We start from the raw sequence: 24,249 nt of genomic DNA, 5'->3' as shown, positions 1-24,249 counted from the left end.
CACCCACATCTTAGCAGGTACTCCATCCCTGTCTGTCAGACTGATATGATAGCATCTCATGCTTTTTATTGCTCAACCAAATTAACACAGTTCTCTGACAGCATGTCACCACACACTTTCACATATGCGGTCTCTCAAACGCGCTCACACACACACTCCCACAGCAAAACCAAAGTAGAGTAAAGTACCAGAGTAAAACCAAAGAAGCATGCCATTACAGAAAAAAACCCATCTTGCCTCAGTTCTGCAGCAAATACTTGACTGAACCTTCTTCACTGACCGATCAGTTTCTGCCCCAAAACTAGGATTTAGGTAAGGTCTTAAGTCATTCAGAGGTTTTAGCCTCATTTTAAAAAAATAAGCCATGAAATTCACTCCATGATTCAACTGAAGCCAACATTTATAAGCCACTGCACAAATAAGCACTATGAGCCACTTCGCTTCTCTACAGCTTCAGAAAAGCGCCGGCGTGAACCGAACTGAGGCCAGAGTAAATAGGAGCAGGAAATGGGGGATAAGTACAGCGAATGGGGTATGGGGTGCAAGTATGAGGTCAGGTGCAGGACACGAAAAAAATCAGGGGAAACAGTATCCGCACACAGGGTCATGTACTGAGATCATTGGTGTAACATTTCTGCGTTATGTCTTCATTAGGCATTATCAGCCCAACATATCCAACTAGTTATTCAACGTTTTCCTTTTATCAACATGAAATCGGCAAGACATTGCAGTGAATGCTTCAGTCCTTCAATCATTTGGCTCAAACTGTTGTGTGAGCGTTCTGTCGTATAATGGCTGCAGAGCATCGCCCAGGTGAGTGTTACACTAGTGGTGTATATATTAGTGGTGTCACGATTCTCCAAATCCATGATTCGATTTAATTTTCCATTTTAAAGTCACGATTCAATTCAATTTTCAATCTATTTTTTAATATTACTATTAATGCATTCCTTATATGTTATTGACTTTTTTTTGTCCTTTTCCTTTTCTGTTTCGGGTGGCTTTTATTTTGAAACCGCTTTTTATTTTGACGCCGTTCCGACAGCGAGGTTGTAATGTAAACAGAACAAACAGGCTAAACAGAGACATGAACATAGTGAAATGAAACAACACTGATAATTTGATTGTTTCAGCACACTCCGAAGAGACCCAAGGTTAGTGTTCATGGAATATGTACTGTATGTATCAATGTGCATTTTAAGCCTTAAAGTAATTTTGGACTGTAGACTAGATCATCTTTTCACTTGCCGAGTAGGCTAAGTGAGTGTTAATTGATGTGAATGAACGACAAAATACTTCCACACCGGTGATTTCAGAGTAGCAAGAGGGGCTTCGATTTCGGTAGGTTGATGTGTATATTTTAACTGTGTTGACGCTGCAGTTTAGCACGTGCGTGTACATTTGTGCGTTTTGGCCATACATGCTGGACGTGAGGGGGTGATTGGGGGTGTGGCTGCATCGTCGATTCTACTTTTGAGTTCGAAGTTTGAGATTGAGATGTAATTTCAAGCGATTTCGATATAAAATCGGAATCGTGACACCCCTAATATATATATAAAAAAGTTGTCGTCATTCAGTGAACTTCCCCCCTTGTAAGTTGAAACTCAGTCAGTCTTGAAGTGCTACATGTAAAGGTACAGGGGCACACCCACTTCCAGTGATGTTTAAACATTTGGGAAATGTCTTATGCACACCAACCCTAACCCGGATCCTGGCCTGACCTCACTTAACTGGAATTTCTTTCCAAAAGAAGAGACCATGGAGCAGGCAGGAAGCAGCGGAAAAACTGGTTCAGCTGTTTCACCTGGGTGAGGGTGAGGATGAGATTAGGAAGGGTGGGTGGAGGGGCTGCACAGCGTGGCTTCCTAAAGGCCTGCGAGCCTCTGGGACATGTGGATTAGGAAGTGGCGGGGCTCTAAAAGGGAGCCAACCATGTACATCCGGCCCACACGCCACAGCCTCCACGGCAGCAGATGCCAAATCCCGGGGAGCCGGGAAGCCTGCGAGCCCAAAGCCCCGGCACAGCCACTCAGAACTGGGAGAATCTGCTCAAAGTTCTTCCTCAAAATCCAACGAGCCCATTTACTTTAGCTAAAGCAGCACAGATCTAAGTTATTTTCATCCCTCAGTTCTCATTTGGTTGCAGCACACAGATCTACCTTATTTCAGCTATGTGCTACAACTCCCAACTTCATTTGATTCAAATCACTTGAAGGAACGTGATTTGCGTATTTCCCCCTCTTCGTGAGATCTTACATCCTACCCACTTACTGATTTGTGTAAAACCAGGGCTGAATACAGCACTGTATATAAGTCAAACTATAGCTTGGTCATTATCACACATCTTTAAGCAATAGCCTATTAGTGTTAAATTCTACAAACAAGACTGCATCACATCCTTTTGGAAAACCTCAGGCATACTCAGAAAGTTTGAATGAGCTATCTTAAACACTTTTGTAGTTAAAGCAATTTGAAAATGGCTCTTCAGAAAACACTGCTTAAAAAGCGTCTGAAAATGCAGGGGGGGGCTAATATTTGGGACTATACCTATATTAAGAAGTGTGTGAACAACCTTGATTTTTTTCAGCCAAATCTGTGACGATCGAGTGGGGAGATTTGTACGTTTGGCATGGAATGACCCTATGGTCCTTTGGCATGGTTCCCATATGCAGCAAAGATCCATCACTTTACCCATAACAAACTGTTTTTGACTTCATGTTATAAAGCCATCACTTAGACAAAACCCAGCACCTCTTGCCTGGAAAATCTCACTTGATGAGCAGTGCTATGGTCACCACAGAATCAAAGGAATGACATGGCCTAACAGAATCAGCACATTTTTGATTCACAAAGAGAAACCTTGATGAGTGCAGCAATGGTCTAAATACAGGCTCTCAAATCCAATCAAACTGACAGCACAACCTGCTGTGACCCCGTTCCACTGCAAAGCCTTTTAAACTCCTCCTGTGGCAGGTCTTAAAGTCGTCTGGAAAAGAATAGTCTGTATTGTATGACCATTGTCTGATGTGTGTTTACCATGAACATCCAACAGTGCAAGGAGGGACGAGACATTAAAAGATGGACACAAAGCAGCCAGTCACCTGAGTCTCTCTCAGGGTCTAGAAAAAGAGCATGCAATGTTTTTCAGAGAGCGAGTGTCACTCTCAAGTTAGGTCAAGTTAGGGCTGGCATGAAATTTGCTGCTGAAAAGGATGCAGTGAAAGACATTTCAAAGCCAGGGACTAGCTCAGACAGCAGGGAGGGGAAGAAAGGGCGAAACACAACACCCATGATCAGGAACCCCACAGCCTACCCACATCAGACGCCTGGGCCAGAGACGGAGGCTGATCCTGGCATTGCTCTCCATGGCTGCATGCCTTCACTCTGCCCACAGGCCTTATTATAGAATCTGCACTCTGCCCTGTGATTGGGGGGGACAGCTCTGACAAATAAGCTAACCCCTGTCAGAGATGGGGAGCGAGGGCGGGATGGGACCGCAAAAGTCTCTCAGAGAGCCCCTGTGAATGGGATGTTTGGTGACGCGACCCGAGGACAAGTAGGGTCCAGCACAACTTCACTGCTGACCTTTAATTGTGGAAGAGAATATTTGAGAGACAGATATGATGATAATCCTTCCGTCTCCTAGTGTTCTCAGTCCTGGGAAGCCTAATATTTTTCAGGAAAATAAAAACAGCAACACTTTTGTGTTGGATTGGAATACTTAGACTTTTCTTCAGATACAGTTTACTGCATCTGACTGCTGGGTGGATTTCTTCAGACCCATCTTCATGGGCCACACAATCAGTCTGATTTACTGGGCAGAAACCACTGATACACTCTGATTGAGCCTGACCACACTGAGGGAAGTACTGTATCTTCCATCACTGACTGGCCTACAGAGATGGGCAACTCATATAGAGGTGTGCTGCCATATACTTGTCATCGGTGCAGAGGCAAACTTCCCCAGCAGCCAAAGGAATCTCCCAGTAGCCAGCTGCATGACAGATGGAGACGCCGGAAAATTGATTTAAATGACAACACTGACGGCCATGTCCAGAGTCATTTCCCATTACAGACTGTACTGATTGCAATGTGTGTGTGTAGATTTCAGTGTAATATATTGTCCTTTACGAGAACTTTAGGTTGGTTGGCATCCATATAACAGGCAAATACACGTCACTCAAAGACACCATTCTCAGCTGGCCAACCGGCAGATGAAAAAAATAGACCGTATCGGCTGGTAATGGGTTGGCAGCTGAAATATTCTATCCAATCACTGAGACCCGTGCACACTGCACAGTCATAACCATTGAGCGTACAAAACTTATTCTGTTAGCTAATGTTACCATCACTGACAAGCGTGTACCAATTCATAACTCTAACGCTAGCCTTCATCTCACGTAAAGGAAAGGTGATACCGTTATAGCTGCTACCGTTACGTTGCCAGTGTGGCTAGCCGTTAGTGATTCACTTATTCTGTCCAACTGGGTGACAGACGATAGCTTTCTTCCTACACGATTTATAGGTAAATAGAACGATTTCTTGTCCGGCAAGCTTAGTTTAGCGAGTGTTAGACAACGTTAAAATATAGAACTAGCTAATATTAGCTAGCTTGCTAGCTGCTGACAAATTTGACCCAGAGACAAAGTGCACACCTATCCTTCATTCAATAGCGTTAGCATGCTAACAATCACACAACTGCAACTGCCCACGAGATCAAGCCTTGGATGTGTAGCCCAGATGTGATCCGCTGACCCACAATCAATTGACAACCACTACACTCCACATCTAGCCAACTAGCTATGTTAGCAAGCTATGCAGCGGCGACTTACACAAAGCTTCACGTTTCACACAAACATTCTCTATGCTTCTTACCTCCTTATGATCCTGCAGACATTCCAGCACGGCTAAGTTGTTTGACCAAGAATGCTTATTTGGACAAAGCCTCAACAGATCTTCCCGACAGGCCTCCTCTTCAGCCAGCTTCCAGCCGGTAGAACGACGGGGCTGCGCTGCCACAGCCCCGGGAGCTGCATTCGCAGCGACGGGTAAAACTCCTTGATTTCGGGGGCTTCCAATATTCTCGACATTTCCATTGGCAGCAGCCTGTGTTTTCCCTGCGTTAACGAAGTACACATATATACACATGGATAACAAAAGCAGGAGAGAGTGAACACGTCTACAAGCCGCCATCTTCAGCAATTAGCTGGCGACGCGGTGGCGACTGTAGAGAGAGGCGGCTGGCTAGCTAGTTTTTTTTGTGTGCGTGTGCGTTGCCATGCGCATAGATGTGCATACAACCTCTTCGAAGGTGTCGCACAGGGTATTTTGTTGTACATTTACATTGTGTTTTATAATAGTTAACATGTCGTGTTGGACAATTCAATAAATCAAAAACATTTGAATTCCAAAGAAGATAACACATATCAATTTAATTATTTCTAGCATACAAGAAAGCCAGAGGAATTTGACTTCAGAACTGCTGGCGATTTTTAAACCACGTCACAGCATTAACGCGGAAGACTTTATAAGTGATATTTTTCAGTTTCAGAAAGATTGTATTTTTTTGAATGACTGATAAAAACTCCACAATAAATTCATATTTGTTTTATGAATACAGGCACACTCAAATAATATCTCAATGTAGGAACTTTCCAATCTGGCCACTGGTGTCAGTCCAGACAAATACTGTTTATTCAGAGGCTAAAGGTGGATGTAGTGTAGGGTATGTAGTGTAGGTTACTTTGCTATCGTTTTCTTCTCAGGGAGAAATTGTTACCAGAGGTAAGACAGTGCAGTGACTGTCTGCAAGTATTTGATCTCCACATAAAATATCATTGCTCATCTCAAAAAAATGTCCGAGACAGTACAGCTGATCATCCGTGCTAGGGACGTCATAATGGAATTAAGTATCGCCTATGTTACTTTTGCGAAAAGCTATATTCCCTGGCTTGTTTATCACATGTAGCCTAGATGTTTCCGAGGATTTGCATGATGCAATGTAATTACAACTGTTTCCAGGCAGCATTGTGTTCAGATTGCCCGTCATCCCACACACACAATAAAAACCAATTTTAGGATAGCTTAATCTTGGACAAACGTATGCTTTTTTTGATGATTCATAGCTTTTAAAAACAAAGTCAATGAACAGAGATGTACATCTGCCAGAATCAATTGTTAATATTCATCTTCCAGAGGGAAAAAAATAGAATTAAGATATTTAAATCTGTTGGTTTTTTTTTAGACACTCCTGGCTCAAGGCTTCCTGATGGACTGTGTGGTTGCCACTTCAGCTTTAGGGTTGGCTGGCTTTGTACAGTCAGCCCTTGCTGACTGATATTTTAAGGTTTTGAACAGTCTCTAGTGATGGTTTGTCTCAAGTCCCATTAAAAAATAGTCAGATCCAGTAGTATTATTCAACACATTTATTTTAGCAACTGAAAAATATACATATGTACAGACTTATTTTATTTGGCATGAATCACAGATATAAAAGCTCTTGTCAATATGGTACAGTTGTACATAAAATAAAACATAATTCTATAAGGTACAACACTCAGCCATTCTGCTGATATCTCATCGTCTCATTCCCACTTGTAGATCTTGACCATCTTCTCTGTCAGTGAGGCGAGGTAGTGACCCTGGTTCACCTGGAAAGGGCAGATGTCCAGGACTGGGAGGTCAGATGGTAGTTTCTGCAGCAGAGCCCCACTGCCAGCGTCCCATACCTGCAGAAGAAAATAAAAAACTGAGTTCTACAGCCACGGCATCACCACCACCACATGGATAGGAAGGCACTACTCATCATGTGATTAAAACCAAAACCATTGCATGGTGCCCTGTTGAGTGTAAAGGGCTCTATGAGTTTACTAATTAAAGGCAAAGACAAAGGCAACATTGTATTTCATAATGAAGTGGAATCATTTCCAGTCTCACATGACATTACAATTACAAGTTACAACTGGAACAGAGCCAACATGGAGTGCACAAGGAAAGCACCATATGACTTCCTAACGGTATAGACAGATATATGACTGATTTAAAAAAATAAATAAAAAAAAGAAGTGTCTAACCATGGTTGATTGTGAGGCTTCATCGCCTGCGCACACCAGCATTGAGCCGTCACTGGTGGGGTTCCTGAAGATGGAGTTCTTGGTGAGCATCTTAGAAGAGGCTCCTGCAGTGAAGGTCTGCACTGGCGAACAGGAGCACACCTGAGCTGTGCGGTTCATCTCCATGAGGACACAGCGCAGAGACGGGTTAGAGCGCCCTGCAGCACAGACAAACAGTTGACAAACAGTCAGTTATATGGAGATAGACCACTACAAGAACACAATGTATGACCTATTTTGTATTATTTAAAGCTAGTCATCTTTAACGTCAAACTTTTCCTGCATCGTCTTGATCCGACAAGACAACAGTGTCGGAACACTGAAGACGTGGACGATCAAGATTCTATTGAAAGCCCAGCACATCAGTTTGATCTGAATAGATTGCACAACAAAATGCCTACTTAAATATGTAATATATGATGTTATATCTAAGAAAAAGAAAATGGACAGATCTTGCAGAGTACGGCAACGGGTTGGGTACCCGCATAAAAGTTGCTAAAATGGGAGGATTGTGACATTCCTAAAATTCACGGGCGGGGATGCGGGCGGATACTGAACTCCTTGCGGGCGGGTAGTGGATGAGAACCAAAACAGTATTTTAGTTTGCTGAAATAAAACATAAATGAAAAATATGTACAATATTTTTATGTCTAAATTACCATTACCACTTTGCAAATATGTGTTTTAGTCAACGATAGGCTACGACCTTTGGCCATCACGTCACTCCTGCGACTTTGATTTCTTCGATGCATCTCGAAGTTGGAGCGTTGCCAGCATAGGCATAGGCCTATGTGACATCAAAAATGCTGTTTCTGAGGCAAAACCCAGAAATGCAGAGGAATTGTGGAATGTAGTTCAATCGTCCTGGGCTGGAATACCTGTTCACAGGTGCCAGTAGTTGGTCGACTCCATGCAACACAGATGTGAAGCAATTGTCAGAAATAATGGTAATGCAACTAGATATTAGTGCAGGGATTCAAAGTAAAGCAAAATCTTGAGACATTTTTCAATTTATACAGTAAATGTTTGAATTTGTAAAGAAAAATGCAAACACTGCTAACAGCTAACATTCCTTTTTCTTCACTTTCTGTAAAGGTATAACATGATCAATTTTGGTCATGTTTTGATTTGAAATTGAATGTGCAATGTTCCCAATGCATTGATATTATGTATTTAACAGCGGTTCTAAGGATTTTGAGCTTTATTCATTTTTTTAAAACACACTGCTGTTATTAACATAACTAAACCATATAACCATATAGGTTTAGTCAGATTTTTTTCTTCTTTTTCGCATGTCCAAATTTCCGTCAAGGATTCCCGGGACACTGAAAGACCGGGGTACACGAAACTTGGTGGGCATGTAACCCCACATGGATAGCATGGAACCATCGTTTTTCGTTTTGATCTGTAGCCCCCCCCCCCCCCCCGCTGGACTGGACCCCCCCGAAAGGAGGGTAGGGCAGACACAGTTTTCTGTGAATATCTCGAGAACCGTAGGGTTTAGAAGGACCATTTTTTTTTCGTATGTTGATCTCAAGGGGCCATGTCAACCCATTCTATAACCACTCATTTCATGTATAGCGCCACCTAGTTAAACACAAAAAAGTAAAAATGAGGTGTTGTAATCGCAGGTATCTGTGACCTAACATAGTCAAAGTTTCGTGGAATTCCGTTCATGGGGGGCCACACAATAAATTAATTTATGTTACTATACACCAACTGGCCTGTAGGTGGCTGGAGACAGTTTTCTGTGAATATCTCGAGAACCGTAGGGCCTAGGAGGTCCACCTTTTTTTTGTATGTTGGTCTTAAGGGGGCATGTTAACCCATCCCATTACCACTTATTTCATGTATAGCGCCACCTAGTTAAAAATTAAAAAGCAAAGAATTAGGTGTTTTCATCACAATATCTCTGGCTGACATGGTCAAAACTGCACGAAATTGAAAGTGTAGGATCATTATGACACCCTCCGAATGCATGCCAAGTTTTGTGAACTTTCGTTCATGGGGGGCCTTACAATAAAATAATTTATGTGTACATTTAGTGACCGTACACCAACAAGGATTCCTGGGACTCTGAAAGACCGGGGTACACGAAACTTAGTGGGCATGTAACCCCACATGGATAACATGGAACCATCGTTTTTCGTTTTGATCTGTAGCCTACTGGACCCCTCGAAAGGAGGGTAGGGCAGACAGTTTTCTGTGAATATCTTGAGAACCGTAAGTCCTAGGATGACCAATTTTTTCCGTATGTTTGCCTCCAGTGGTCATGTTAACCCATTCCATGTGCACACATGTGCATAAACAGATACACACGCACACACATACATTCACAGTAATCATACGTATGACACATACTCACACAGTAGACATATGTACGCATGCATGCACATGCACAAACACACATACGCAGACAAACACACAAGCACGCACACACACACACCCACACACATAAACATAAACGTGTGCACGCAGACATGCACACAATTCAAGAATTTCTCAGAATTATGAACAGGCAAGATGGGGGTGGGGTTGTATAAAATCAATTTTACATGTGAAATCTATGAACTAATCATGTTTTGGTACTTGTTGTCTAGCAGATACCAGTGAGAATTGAGTGTGGATAATGCAATTTAGTGAGACAGTTAGAATCATATAGGCCTTTCAGTGTGATTTATTTTTGGGAAAAAAAATGTGCTGGACTGGGCGGCAGTCATATTTTCTATCGCTCTGCGGTACATCTAGTTCTGCACATAACTGTATATATAGGCTACCTATTGTTCTTGTAACATTCATTTCTGGTTTCTTGTAACATTGATAGGTCTATTTGTGTAATGCTCTGATGCAGCAAGCTTTGGGCTATGGTTCGTTATTGTAAGATTTAGCCCTAATGCAAAATGTTGAATAAAATTCATAAGTACCCAATGCGTCAGGTTCCATAGCCTATTTAAAGGTGCCAATGGTAGGCTACTTGAATGGCGCAAAAGAAAGCACACTTTAGGCTATATTGTTCATTAGCTTAAGATTTAGATTTAATGCGAAATACTCAAATCAAATGTGAAAATTGACAGGGGCCAGTTAAATGTTTGTATTAGGCTATTTTTGTAGCCCTACGTGCTCCAATAGCGCGGAAGAAAGGGTCTCCAAAAATGGACCCGTGCAGGACTTGAGATCTAAAAAGAGAGCATATTTATATACACATCCTTGTCGCACTGTACATTGATTATTCCCTTTTTTGTCACTTTGGGTGGGTGTCCCCGACGTTAGCTATGCAAATTACTTGAAGTATAACCGTAACTTGATTGGCTGGTGCCTTCTGTTGTTGTTCGTCGGTGCAGCAAGAGTTGAACTTTGACGCAAGCGACGGGAGCAACACGACACAACGGACCCACAATTCAGTTTGCCAACGGATGACGTAAGCCCATGTAAATGGATGGGATGCGTCTCCTGCACTGCACCACATGCAACTGTGTGTGGGAGCCGTAAGTAGGAAGGGAACTGCTGCCTGAGTGCACCTCAGCGCATCCACTCACCCGGCCTGTACGTCACCAAGCAGTGGCGGCTCTCTGGCTCCACCTGGATGTCCATGCAGTTGCCGGCCTCCAGGGGCAGCATGTTGGGCTGGTAGTTGGTGCCCTCCTGCAGCTCCCAGAAGCAGCCACCCTCCAGGGAGCCCGCCAGCAGGCCGCCCATGGGAAATGCGCTGGAGGCCGCGCGAGGGAGGTATGTCAGAGAGGCCACTGGGCACCTGAGGAGAGGTCAGCGCACAAGATGGATTGAGCATCTGAGGGAATCGTGCGATCACAGATTTGGAACAGAGTACATAAGACTGTTATTGATGTCTATACGGCCATAAGCACAACTTAATCTTGGTCAATACCTACAATGCATTTACCGTCTGTTTATTTCATTTATGTACTAATAAGTTAGAAATGATTGTTTACGTTGTAATTTGTGCAGACATGTTGCAGGGTTTAAGAGTGCAGTGGTCCTGACCTGGTGCCCTGTGGGAGCAACTCACGCACGTGTGTGCTGGTGTCACGCATGTCGTAGACCCGCACTGTGCCGTTAGTGAGGCCTGCGTACACGTAGTTGTTGTTGTCATGGCACCAGCAGCAGCTCCACACAGGCGCGCCAGTGTTGTAGGTCTGGACCACCGTGTTCGTCAACAAGCTACAATCACATAAATACAGAACTTCAACACCAGCTGACAACTATTTACAATCCTGTTGGCATGCTTTAGGCATCAGCATTGTGTCTGGTTTCAATCATCAAAAATAGAAAATGACATTTTACATAAACAGCAATTTTGAAAAACCTGCATACGTCCTAAAAAGTTCTACATCTATGGTAAGACCTCAGCAGGCCCCTGTGCACATCAACACATCAAGATGACAGCCTATGTACCAGTGGGGTATATTACGAAGCACGTTAGACATATCTAGGCTATCTAGACATATCCAGGCTACACAAAGCCTTGACTCGGGTATAAGTTAAGTGATACTACGATAGCAGTTATGTGATATATTTGTCAAACTAGGCTTTCAGTTCAGATCTGAAAGTGTTGTGAATCAGAATCATTTCTGTAAATGTACATACTGTGTACTTCTTATGGTCATTTGTGATTTTTGTACCCATGTGTACCCATGTGTGTCTTTGGTCTGTATGCAGTGTATCCATTGTTTATCCTTGAATGATTAGAATTCAATGAAAGCCTGTCTAGAGGCTTTTTGTTTATCACCAGGTGTGAAACATTAATGTTTGTAGAAACAGCATGTGGCCAGGCCTCTGAAGAACTTCCCAGGAAAGGGGGTAGTTTTAATTAAAAGACAATAGAAGCTGACCAGACTTGATGGCACCAAAAGGCCACATCCCCTTCAGCCACACCTTTACATTGCATATTCATAGTAAGTCACTCCTCTTTGTGTGTAACTTAAATATGGTAGACTTGTTTCTGTATAGTCAGAGAATACTGGTGAAACCCATGATGGGGTGACACAAACATGCATCTCTCCCTTGAGGGGCACTGGCCCCTAATTGAAAAGAATAAAAGCCTGGATCCTGATTTTCCATCGTCCTGACTGAGTCTCCAGAGAAATATGGTAGTAAAAAAATATGCCATCAGATCTGTGCGCGTTCTCAGTATTGGAATGATGTTGGCCAATCATGAAACGTGGAGATGCACAAGACCGCCTATATTAAAAAACTTCCGCATTTATGAGAGATAGCATAATCTACACTACGGTCATTTTTAGTGTCTAGCCCAGGGGTCTTAAACCTTTATCAGTCCAAGGACCCCTTGGCTGAGAGAGACACTGAGCACGGACCCCCCCACACATGTTAACATGTACATTATCTGTAACATATGTCATTTATAGAACTCGTTTAAATTTATTCTGTTTATTATTGACATTTTTTTCTTCCATTGAGATTGGGCAACATAATTTCTATCTGAACGATTTGGATATTTATGGGCAACGAGACCATCCATGAATCACATAACCAACCATCTGTGAGTTTCTGAAATATTCAATAAAGATACCAGGGTCACGATAGTGAAGCGAGGGAAAGAGAGAAACTTTTTACTCCGCTAAGTGTTTATGTTGAAACCCAAAACGGATATTTTACTTCATTAAATGCTTAAAAATGCTAAAGTTGTTAAGAAGACATCGTATTTTTCCAGTAAACTGTTAGCTGCCATTATTGAGATTGAATGGGATTTAGCTAAATAGCGGTGGTTTTACTAACAAAGTTGCTAGTTGTCGGCTGCCCTCTGGTGTCTCATCAGCTATACAGTTAACAATCACAGTTTGAGTATGGATGCAATATCTCATTGCCTACCTAGTGAGAGGTCGTCCGACCCAGGCTGAGTGGCACCAATTCTGGGGCAGATGGACGTCACCATCTGGTTTTGACGCAAAGATAACTAAATGGTGCATGTTTCCACTGTGATGCATGAAGACTCATATGTAGCCTATATGATATTTTATAAATGAATACAAATCATCTTTTCTACATTCTGTTTATGTTTATGTAGCCTATAGGACGTTTTCCACATAGTTCGCCGTAAAAATGTCAAGTTTTTGCCTGAAATTGCACTGTGCCTATTTACAAGGGCATTGTTCCCACCTCTTTTGAGGACAACCATCAAGTGCTGGACCTCTATAGAAAGCTGAGAACCTGTAGCTTTCGTAGGAAGCAGTCACAATAACTGTGTGATGTACTGACAAAGAGCTACAGAGGCTAGAATATATTTTTTTCTTTCTGCCGGATTACAAGCATCTCTGAACTGACCACATTTCAGCCCTCTAGGTCACTTGATATTCCTTAGAAACACAACTAAGCCCTAGCACCAGGTCTTGTGAAGCTGTGTGCAAAAGTTGATCAATATAGAATGAAAATATGAGTGCTTTAGACTATTATTTGCCAAGGTATGCCCATGCGTTTTGCGTACGCCAAAATGCATACTGACAATCAAATGCTTACTGCACATGAACCCCTTTGTGTAGAAGCATAATCCTGGTCTCAAATGAAAGGTAACACTTTGAGGTTTCTTGTGGACTATTTAGATTGTATGTCAGGTGTTCTGATATAGACTGACTACACAAAATATGGAATAATTACAAAAAAGTCTCTATTTTTGCATTTACTTTGTTGGTTCAATGAGTGTGTATAAGATAGACTATACATCTGTACAACTAATATTGGATAATACAACATGTAGATTCAATTTCTATGAATTCTTGTAAATATTTTAGTACCCAATATGATGCATCTACTTATTGTGCTGCAGCTACACTGCAGCCAGAAGTCAGGGTATCACCAAAAGCGGAGGATCCCCGGGGGGCATTTTGGATCAAATTTAATTGAGACATAATAAAATTAATCTGAGAATGTAAAGCACTATACAGATTGTACATGAAATAAGTTGTCATTTTTGGATTCCCAAGAGTCAAAGCTTTGAAATGGTGTATAACATTACTATGCGACATAGCAATATGGTGCATACAATTGATTTAGAATGTTGGGGGGAGGTGGGTAACCGTCCCGCCGGCGGGACACTGAAATTTATTTGGTTAATTTTTCTGAAGAGGAAAAAAAATGCTTCAGATTGGCGGACCCCCTGCAGTAACTCCACGGACCCCGGGTTGAATATCACTGGTCTAGTCTATAACATCAAATAAATCGATTGTCATCAGTAGTTGTATGGTATGCACGTCCATAGTGGGATATTTGCACACACAACACTATTAAAGCGCATGCAATATCCAAAATGTTTGTAGAGGCAGAGCTCCACCTGTAAGATATATGACAGAATCCTACACGTGAGATAACTTCGTTTTTCAAGATAATTGATTGGTCAGTGGGCGGTAGTTTTACACGATTTAAGCTATAAGTTAGCACATAACCTGCTCCCGACCAGGTGTGGTTGACAGCATAAGACACCATGGTGATACAGCGACGCTGAAACAGAGCCACTTTCGTGTCACAGCATACCCTGGCTTTGAGCGCAACATACCTCGCTAACCCACTAATCGAGATTCGTAGTATAGCCCACAGAACCACCTAATGCTAATCCCTCACAGGCGTCCATGTTAAAGGGGCATTGTAAAGTCTGCTGGTCTGACCTGGTGAGCTTGATTGTGTTGTCCAGAGCGCCGGAGAGCAGCAGGCTGTCCTGCTGGCGGCTGAAAGCCAGGCCACGGATGGGCTTGATGTGGATGGGGATGTACTGGCAGGCCTTCATGGTGGCCGTGCTGATCTTCTTCACCCCAAAGCCTGAAGGAGGAAAAACACAGTGAGCACTCCATATATATATATATATATATATATATATATATATATATATATATACACACACACACATACTGACTAGATGTCGCCGTCAACACCGCCGACATCTGGGATCGGGGATCTGAAGCTCTAAACCAGTGTATGTGTGTGTGTGTGTGTGTGTGTGTGTGTGTGTGTGTGTGTGTGTGTGTGTGTGTGTGTGTGTGTGTAGGCTATAAAAATGATCAGTATTGATCAGTATTGATCAGTGAAGTTGGATTTAGCCTCTGCAATGATCAGTAAAGTTGTATTTAGCCTCTGCAGTAGACCTGCATCACTGTGTGAAACATTACAAAAACATGAAACATGACATATTACATAGAACTGTAAATCATCTGATCATCTAATATTTACAGATATCTAGGCTATATTTAACATTTATTTTATATTTGGCCGGTTATGAAATCATGTATCGAACAATTTAAGCACAGCTCAGCTTTAAGAAACTCAAATAGCCTAGATGCATGCTTAACATTTTGTGATCATTAAGGCTACTTTCACAAACTCTTAGTCGGCTTGAATTATATTATTTACTTTTCTCGTGAACCGTTCACCACAGCAATTAGTGGCTAACATCGTTTAAAAGCTGAGAAAAAGCTCTTTCATGTGATACTTGTGATGTCTGTGTGACGAGTAGGCTACTTCGCGAGTAGTTCAACTGAGAAGAATGGGTGAATTTGGACGCACTTTCTTTCTTGCGCTGTCACTTTCCACTGCGTAAAAGACTAAATTAATTGGACATACGCTGTGAATGCTAGCACAGCACTCAAGCAAAGAGGCAGGCCACTGTTGGTGGGGAGATACGGAGTAGAGGCTCAACAACAGTGGGATAAATTAAACTTTTTTCTACTACCTATTCCCACTGATGTAAACAAAGCATTTAAGCGATCATAGTTGGCCCTCTGCTGGCTGAAAGGAGTTTATGCTGAGCTGGTGGTGTACAATGCACCCTTTAAACAATCACTATTGACCACTATATACTTTATTCGCCGCTAACATTATTAACCTTTTCCTAAACATCATTGTCTGTAAGGAAATAATGTCTTTGCATTAGGGGCCCTTCAGCATGGCACAGTAGCACTTCCAAAGCGTTTCCAGACTAAACATAACCATTTCAAAACACTAACTCTTTCATTCTGAGCATGTCCCAGATCACATCATGGGTGAAAGAGGTCTACAGTGACAATTACATCACAGTCCACAGGAGGCATCAGTCCAGAAATCACAGTGCTTCACAATGATTGCACGACAAGCTGGTGACACCTGATGCCCCTGAGAAATAAATAACTACACGAAGCCTTCACACAAACAAGCTCGGCGAGCCAGCAATGGCACTGGCGCCCAGCCAACAGCAACTACTAACACAGGCAACAGTCCAACATATCAGCACAGGGGCACCCACAGAGTTGACATGCCGCTCCAGTGGAGTCACTGCGCCACACACTACACCGTTATCAAGGTTCCCACACCTTGTCAAAGGCTAAATTCCAATATCTTCTCCCAGGGCTAAGGCTTTCAACAGTTACCCTTAGACAAAGCGGCAGGCTAGCTTTGGGAAGTCACTAAGGTATGCACAAGAAAGCCTACATAGCCACAACTCAGTTTGTTTACAAAAACACATAAATGCCTAGTCCTTGACATTAAAATGTCAATACTTACTGTGCTTCCCAAGTCACAGTTATCCCATACTACTTCCAAGTACATATACTGACACATTTAGTAATTACAATTTTAGTAGGTAGGCCTACAATCATCATTATCAACAATCATCATTAGAATATCATGGGAAAGAACACTGTCCTGCACAGACTGAGAGATTAAAGGCTCAGGAAGGAAACCATTGCTGAGGAGTATTTCACAAAGGCAGACTTAAGACATCCAAGATAAGTGATAAAGCGAGGATTGATATATCGATGTCTGGTCATCCTAGCTCAACTCGTTTCACTAATGCCAATCCAGGATGAGTAGGAGCGACTATGTCAAGCCAGGTGTAAGTAATTCAGGATGTGTGCGCATTCTCGTTTCTGCTCCAAAGTGCCCACGGTTGGAATAAAAAAAGACGCGGAAAATAGCGTCATTCACACAAAGTGAACAACTGCTTTTGATATAGACTAACAATGAAGTAAAGTTGTCCTTTTTGGGATGGGGAATCATGGCTATTTCTGTAAAACAGCAGAAGACGTGGTAGACCAACTGAATGCAAATTTACGTATGCACCCACGTGCGAGTGCTTCCTTGTCTCGGCACGCAACGTCATTAAGAAAGCACTTGCCACTGCAAAGATGCACATAGTATGATATACCTTAATATTATAGTTGAAAATACCTTCGAGAACTTGCCCCTCCACTTCCAATCAACTACAGTAGGCTATTCATCAAACGTCTATCAATAAAATAAGCAAACAATGAGTACCTAGGTCTATGTTAATAATTATAAGGCTATCAATTAAAATAATAACTATATGGTAGTAGGCAGACAATCTGTTTTGTTTTGCGAGCAAATACATTTAGCAAATAGTTTATAAATGGAATAAAGCTCCTTAAAAATTAGCACGGAGGTCTGATGTGAATGACAGCTAGCTGAACCAATAAGACGACATAATTACCATTAGAATTAACTTAGCTTGGCTGTTAGCCTGGTCGGGACCAGGCTAGGTGCAGAGAATAAATCCCCATGGTAACTTATGTGCCATTTCTTTTGTGAAACCAAGTCAAGGCTAAATTCATCTAGGATAACCTAAAAATGCCAGCTTAATCCCTTATCTAGGTTTTGTGAAATACCCCTCTGGTGTTCTGACCTTTGACTAGCTGATTAGAGCTCATCTCAGGCCAACATTTCTCCATCATAGATTCTTAATTGTAATATTTTGAGAATCTGTTTTTTTTTTATTTCCATGAGCTGTACACCATAATCATTACAATAATGAAGATTAAAACAAAAAAGGGCTTGGAATATGTCACTGTGTGTGTAATGAATCTAGATTATATTAAAGTTTTACTTTTTGAAATATATTACGGGAAAAAAAAAAATCATGGAAACTTTTCCATGATATTCACATTTCTGAGATGCACCTGTATGTAGGCTAACTGATTTCCACAGAAGAATAGAGCTCAAGCACACTACGAGGGGGTGGGCAGTCTCACCAGGGACGAGTGAGGAGTGGGCAGAGGGCTGGGAGGCCAGTAGGCAGCCCAGGGGCTCGCAGAAGGCCATCACCCTGCAGCCGCCCACCTGGGACACCATCACTGCCGTGGAGAAGACGTAATGGCCCTTGGAGGACACAGACTGGCTCTGAGACTGGCTGAGGCCCAGGGCCACCTGTGCTTTCAGCCTCCTCAGCTCCTAAAGGAGGGCATGAGAGAGAATCCAATTGAGCCATATTTGTTAGGAAGCACCTCTATTCTTCCAATCTAAGAGGCGTTCATGTGACAAACACAAACAAAACTTGAGTAAGGGTATGAACAGGTGTAGCGTGAGGTAACAGGAAGGCCACATGCCTGTAACTGTTTGCGCAGTTTGCTACACTCCTCGTTTGCCACCTGCAGCTTCAGCCGACACTGAGCACACTCGAGCTCAGCCTTTCTGCGCAGAGACTGCTCCTGTTCCAAGGATCTAAGCAGACACACGCAGACACACACACACACACACGTACACACACAATGAACAAAACAACTTCAAAAAGTGTTCTCTTAGTCATTATAGAGTTTTGAGAGAGCCAAGTGTAGAAGTTCGTATGATGTTTGTACCTCTTCAGTGTCTCCTGTTCCGTGTTGTCTACAGCTCGAAGTTTCCGAGCGTATAGCAGCACGATATCCGTTCGTTTGGCTTTTTTGTTGCACTGCGGAGACAAACATCAAACCTGGGTTGCAACCTAGCTTTCTGAGCTGTGAGTTTGTATGCATCTGTGAATGAGTGTGTGAGTGGACAAGAGAGGTTGGAGCTGGACATTAGTGTCAGCCCTGTGAGACTGCTGACCTGCGGGCACTTGGCTCCATCCCCCCTCAGCCAGCGGTTAATGCAAGTGTGGCCAAACAGGTGGCCGCAGCGTAAGGCAGCCAGGCGGTGATCTCCCGACGTGGTCCAGGGCTCGAAGCAGATGGGGCATGACTCCCCCTCCCCCTCCTCTTCTGGGGGCACGGGGGAGGCAGCAGGAGACACAGCAGGTGTTGGAACTAACTGGAGGGCAATGGAACTATGTTACTACACCTCCAAATGATACAACATTCTCTCCAACAGAATTACCATATACTACAAAGATATCAGATTGAAGGACTGCAAAATCCATTTCATTTGTTGATCCATGCTTATCACACTGGTTGGTGGTTAAGAAAATAATTTAGTGAACATGGACTTAACTTCACATCAGTCAGAAAGTGTACAGTTGACAAAAATCACATCACCACAACATTAAACATCTAAAAAGTGATGTATTGTTCACTAGAGGGCTTGATAGAGCTAATAAGGGTTCAGTAAATAGTCATTCAGCTTTTTTTTTACAGCAGACAAAACTGCCTTTGCATGTCCCAGGAATATCTATAGCTATGTGACTAGCAACAATTGAGAGATGTCAGCAATGTTTAGGATCCCATATATTGAAAAGCAACACTGACATAGAGATTTGTCACCGTAGGACTTTCAGCTCATGACGAGACCTGCCTACCTCTGTAGCTCCTTGCTGAACTGTAACCTCCACGAGATCAGGTGGAGCTCCATCAACTGGCTCTGTAAGCAAAACACAAGCAGACCCCACAGTCCTCAATAACCACCAACATACACAGACATTCAAATAACACACAGAGTCAGACAAACTGACCACAGACCAAAACCTCTTAAGGTTGTAAAATAATTCCCACTGCATTGTCAACAAAGAACACACACCTGAGAGGGTCACTCCCTGCAGTGGGGCCGACTGGGCTGCGGAGCCCTGGCTGGAGCTCGGTGGTGGCCCAGGGTGTGCCTGCGGGGCAGAGGCTAGCGGAGGATGACCGTGGAGGTCAGGAGGAGGAGGCCCTGGTCCTGATGCTTCTGTTGCTGCTGATGCAGCGGCTGGTGGTGGTGGTTCTGCTGCTGGGACTATGGCAGCTGCCCCCTCTTGCGTCTCTTCTTCTTCAGAGTCACTGATGACCTCTGTGGTGTCGGAGAGGCGTTCGGGGTCACTGGCAGCAGACGCCCGCAGGAGGGTATCCAGAGGACCCCTGGTAGGGTGTCCTGACTGAGAGTTAGACAGCACACGCCTGGGGTAGACAGAAAGAGGAGGTAAACAGTTGTTTAGAAAAGAAAAGAGTAAACTAGTTTTGTAATCAATCTACTTAGAACCCAGACAGGCAATAGAGCTAAAGGCCATCTTATAGGACAAAAATGTTACTAATGATGGAAAGCAGCCAACTGGAAGGCTTACGTTTAGATCTTAATAGCACAACATAATAGCCTGGGTTTCCCCATGCTACCTTACGCGCGCAATTTTATTCACGCTGCTAGGCAGCCTGGATTCTATGGACTTCGTTTTCACCTCCACGAAGGAACCAATCACAGAACGGAGGGAGGGCAGCAAGACGATGACGACACACCAAAGCCATTATGAGCTACGCACAGACGCATTTGATAGACATTCAGAGCGCCCAATTAACGGCTCTGGGCATTCGTAAACCACGTTTCAAATACGAGAAAATGAATGCCTAGTTCCCAGACACCATCTCAATGAGATGAGGTCTGAAGTTAGCCAGGCTAACAACATAATACATCAGGGTGGTAAATATTTGGTTAAAACTTTAATAATTAAAACATAAATGCATCAAAACAAGACACACAAGGAATTACTAGTTTCACATAATGCAAACTTCACTTAAAGTACTGACTAAACTTGCGGTGCAGTAAAACCCACATTAATAAAACCACATAAATAACAGTAAATCTGACAGAAAGACAGATTCAGAGGAAGTGTTGTTATGGCGAGGGGTGGTAATAGGCTACAGGGATTAAATAAAAGGGAGTCATTTTGGATACATCACCTAAATGCTATAAAGTATCCAGGTCTAAATGAAGATATTGATTTTACTTGTTTATTGTAAATGACTTGGATGGAAATGTTGTCTTTCTTTTGTGTAATGTTGAATTTGATTTTCTTTTGTTATGGGACCTGTTGAGCTATGGTGTTTATTCTATGGGGAGGGCACCATGGTGTGATGTGTACCTTTCATTTATTGCGGTCACATGACTTGATATCCAGACATCTATCTGTATGAGATAGGTTGATATGAGGGCCTATGCCCTCAGTTGTGAATACTAAGCCCTGATGAAGACCTCAGCGTTAGGTCGAAACATGTTGGCTTTTTAATATGAAGTAGCCACTTACAATAAAGGCTTTTTAAATGAATCCATATTCCTTACTCGCTGTCACCACTTTTGGAGTGCCTGGATTGATCTCTTTCTCATCATGGACTCTATCCCTTATCTAAGAGCTGTCGATACCGTGGATATACGACTACAACTAGAGCTACCAGCCATCTGTTCCAAAGTGCCACAACATGTGTTTGGAAAATAACTAGTCAATCAATAACTCTACAGCAGGGGTTCTCAAACTTTCGTGGGCCGGGGACCCCTCATGGAGTGGAAAATTCTCCAAGGACCCCCTCATAATCGCAACACATAAAACTTAAGTTAATCATGTAGCTGTATAGCCTTTTTTTCTGTTAGATGCTTATGTTATATGTATTCTAAAAACATAAGAGTGCTAATACCACAATAGTCATGTTAGCAAACTTATCCAGTATGTAGAATTTTTTATATGATTGTTGTTTCTTTGTCAAATGTAGGCCTATTGTGTTGAACACATAGTGTTTGCTTCACATAACTTTCATTTTGTTGGCGGTTAATTAATAGTAAAGTGTTTTGACGTATTGATGTAACGTATCAGCAGATCAATTGGGCAAATACTGATACTGTAGCATTTTTCGCCATATAAGACAATTTCATATTTTGTAGTAAACTTTGTCAGGGACTCCCTGACAATGTGCTCCGGACCCCACTTTGAGAACCAATGCTCTACAGAATACCACAATGAGGAGGTATTCTTCTAGCCAAGACAACATATTTTCTCAAACAACCCATTGGTTTGCTGAGATAGTGGTGTTACAGAAGCTCATTTACATACAGAACTTTGGTCAAACTGTGCACATGCTGGAAGTGTTGATTCTGCCTACATAACAATACATCAGGAAAGACATTCAAGGATCTTTGATTCTACTTTGACCAAACGACTGGGTGGTGGTGTGACTGACTGCACCAAATGTGTGTGTGTGTGGGGGGGGGGGGTTTGCTGCTGATGCAAGCAGTTAAGTGCTTAAGTGAGAAGAGCTGACATGACATGTGACTAAAATAAGATCAGTTGAATGTCCATTTACTAGCTTTTGCCATCATCAGAGAGAATTTTCAAGAGTCATGGTGATGGTTACTTAGCATGTGTGCAACATCCCACACACATATTGACTAAATCGATTGTCATTGCAAATGTTATGTCACCAAACTGCAAGGCCATTCACACCCCAGGAGGAAACTCGACTGACATTTAGTATTTCTCACAATGCTTACCTAGCCATGCGTCTCCTCCTAAGCGCGAGAGTAGACCTTTGCGGCTCGGCTTCAGCTCTGCGGTTCAGAAGCCAGCTATTTGGTAACTGGCTCGGTGCTGTCAAAACTGGAGGAGCCTGGTCTCTTGGTTCTTCTTCTTCCTCCACTTCCGTGCTGCTACCGGAATCGTCTATGATCTCTGGCAAAAGAATCCCTTGAGCGGTGCTCAAGGTCCGTAGAGAATACCAACCTGGTGCGTTGATCCCTCCCAAATGGACATCGACATCCATCGCCTCATCCATATTAGAGGGACACAAAACCTATGAAAAGTAATCGAGAAAGAAAAAGATTGACAAATTAACACTTGTCAACCTGATAGAAAAGTGTTAACACCAGTATTCTAGTTATTAACATTGATATTTCCTGTGAAAAGTGAGTGTGAGCGACAACATTCATTGTACTTTAGAAGGATGTTACGAATTAGACATCTGTGGTCGAAAAAGCCTCCAATCTACCACTACTCTGAATAACACAACCCGCGGAGAACAGAGAACAGTCTGAGATGAGAAGAACCCACTGATGGCCTCCAGCATAAAGCTCTAAACAAGCAGACTAAGTACAGCCAGGCAGGATATGTGAATGGATGGATATCATCTGCAGCGGATAATCCACGAACCAGGCCTTGGTGAGAAGATGTTTGCTGTAATTCTGCTGTTACCCCCTTGGGAGTCCGTTTTTATTCTCGGAGCTGGTGTTCGAACGCCACCTCTTTCTGCAATATGACCAATCATGGCCAGGTGTCTACCCTTTATGACTGTTTTATACAGTCTGCCCTTTATAACTAGCGTTAACTTGTAAAAATACTTCCACGGGACACTGACTGAAACAACCAAATAAGTTACACCGAACAATAAAATGGAATTTAAATCTGTGCCTGGTGCCAATTCATTCAGCAGGATTGCAAGAAGTTGCCGTTTGATGAAACTAACGTTAGCTAACGTTGGCTGGCAAGCTAGCGTTAAACTAACTTACTTAAAACACAACACCGCGGTAACAGTACACTTTCTTGTTCAGGTTAATCACGGATCTGCAAAGAAATCGAATTGTTACATATGGAGGGGTTTCTTGTTACCGTATACTCATCATTATTTCCCTGCTAAGAAACATTATTTTGGTAACCTAATCAGATCGAATATCCCCGCCAGTTCATCGCTTCTTCTGGAGAAAAAAATGTGTTTTTATGTAAGATGTGCCTTCTCACCGTGGATCCATTAGCGCCGCCTGTATGTACGGAGTGGAATCGTGGTTGGTTGTGAAAATGTAAAACTTCCTGAAGGAGATAGGCTATGAAGGAGATATAGGAGATTTCATTTCATTACAACATTTCATTACAACATTTCACCCCCATGTTGAGGGGCCACAACTTTGTTATCTCAGCTCAACTACTTGAATGTCATGATATCATACCATTGTATGGCGTATGACGCGGTTGGCACATGATGATACCAGAGAGGGTTAAAGCAGAGCCTTATTAGACATTCTCTGGAATTATATCTGGGTCATTCCACCGAATCGGTGCCTTTTGCGTCCCACAACATATAATCAGTTCTAAAGTTGCTTTAACAACATGTGTAATTTAAAAAACTTAATGTTACTATAGATCATATGCATAAATATAAGACCAAGTAAACCCAATAAAATACAAGTTAAAATGATTCATAAATATTTGCTATGG

The 24,249-nt window shown here is 42.6% G+C and overlaps 2 protein-coding genes across 5 annotated transcripts in view; both read right to left on the bottom strand.

The window, feature by feature from the left end:
- Positions 1-5,291, bottom strand: part of glg1a (golgi glycoprotein 1a) — a 28,762-nt gene extending 23,471 nt beyond the window's left edge. The window contains exon 1 of the mRNA XM_042111049.1: positions 4,876-5,291. Within this exon, the coding sequence (XP_041966983.1) occupies positions 4,876-5,193 (318 nt within the window). The 5' untranslated portion in view covers positions 5,194-5,291. The remainder of the gene's footprint in view (positions 1-4,875) is intronic.
- Positions 5,292-6,410: 1,119 nt separating this feature from the next.
- Positions 6,411-23,793, bottom strand: rfwd3 (ring finger and WD repeat domain 3). 4 transcript variants are annotated; one of them, XM_042111054.1, is made up of 13 exons: positions 23,776-23,793; positions 22,536-22,834; positions 19,827-20,182; positions 19,609-19,670; positions 18,924-19,124; positions 18,695-18,786; positions 18,446-18,560; positions 18,092-18,290; positions 14,744-14,894; positions 11,112-11,288; positions 10,649-10,863; positions 7,074-7,270; positions 6,411-6,728 (listed from the first exon to the last, which is right to left on the bottom strand). In XM_042111054.1, exons 2-13 carry the CDS (start codon positions 22,814-22,816, stop codon positions 6,585-6,587), a joined length of 2,190 nt encoding a protein of 729 aa, XP_041966988.1. In that variant the 5' UTR covers positions 22,817-22,834; positions 23,776-23,793; the 3' UTR covers positions 6,411-6,584. The 4 variants fall into 4 exon arrangements, with proteins under 4 accessions (XP_041966988.1, XP_041966986.1, XP_041966985.1 ...); XM_042111052.1 differs by lacking the exon at positions 23,776-23,793 and adding an exon at positions 23,547-23,746; XM_042111051.1 differs by lacking the exon at positions 23,776-23,793 and adding an exon at positions 23,581-23,746.
- Positions 23,794-24,249: the final 456 nt, after the last annotated feature.

Source organism: Alosa sapidissima, chromosome 11 (genome assembly GCF_018492685.1).
Source record: "Alosa sapidissima isolate fAloSap1 chromosome 11, fAloSap1.pri, whole genome shotgun sequence".
Classification (NCBI taxonomy): Eukaryota; Metazoa; Chordata; class Actinopteri; order Clupeiformes; family Clupeidae; genus Alosa; species Alosa sapidissima.
Note: the sequence above shows the minus strand (reverse complement) of the source record. Positions and strands in the feature narration are given on the sequence as shown.

Bases quoted from the DNA above. Each gene is read 5' to 3' on its own strand.
- rfwd3 (XM_042111054.1), bottom strand. From the start codon at position 22,816: ATGGATGAGGCGATGGATGTCGATGTCCATTTGGGAGGGATCAACGCA. The intron at 19,125-19,608 runs GTAGGCAGGTCT...ATTGCCCTCCAG, and splicing joins TTCAGCAAGGAGCTACAGAG to TTAGTTCCAACACCTGCTGT. The intron at 14,895-18,091 runs GTGAGACTGCCC...TTCCTCCTTCAG, and splicing joins CCACTCCTCACTCGTCCCTG to GCTTTGGGGTGAAGAAGATC.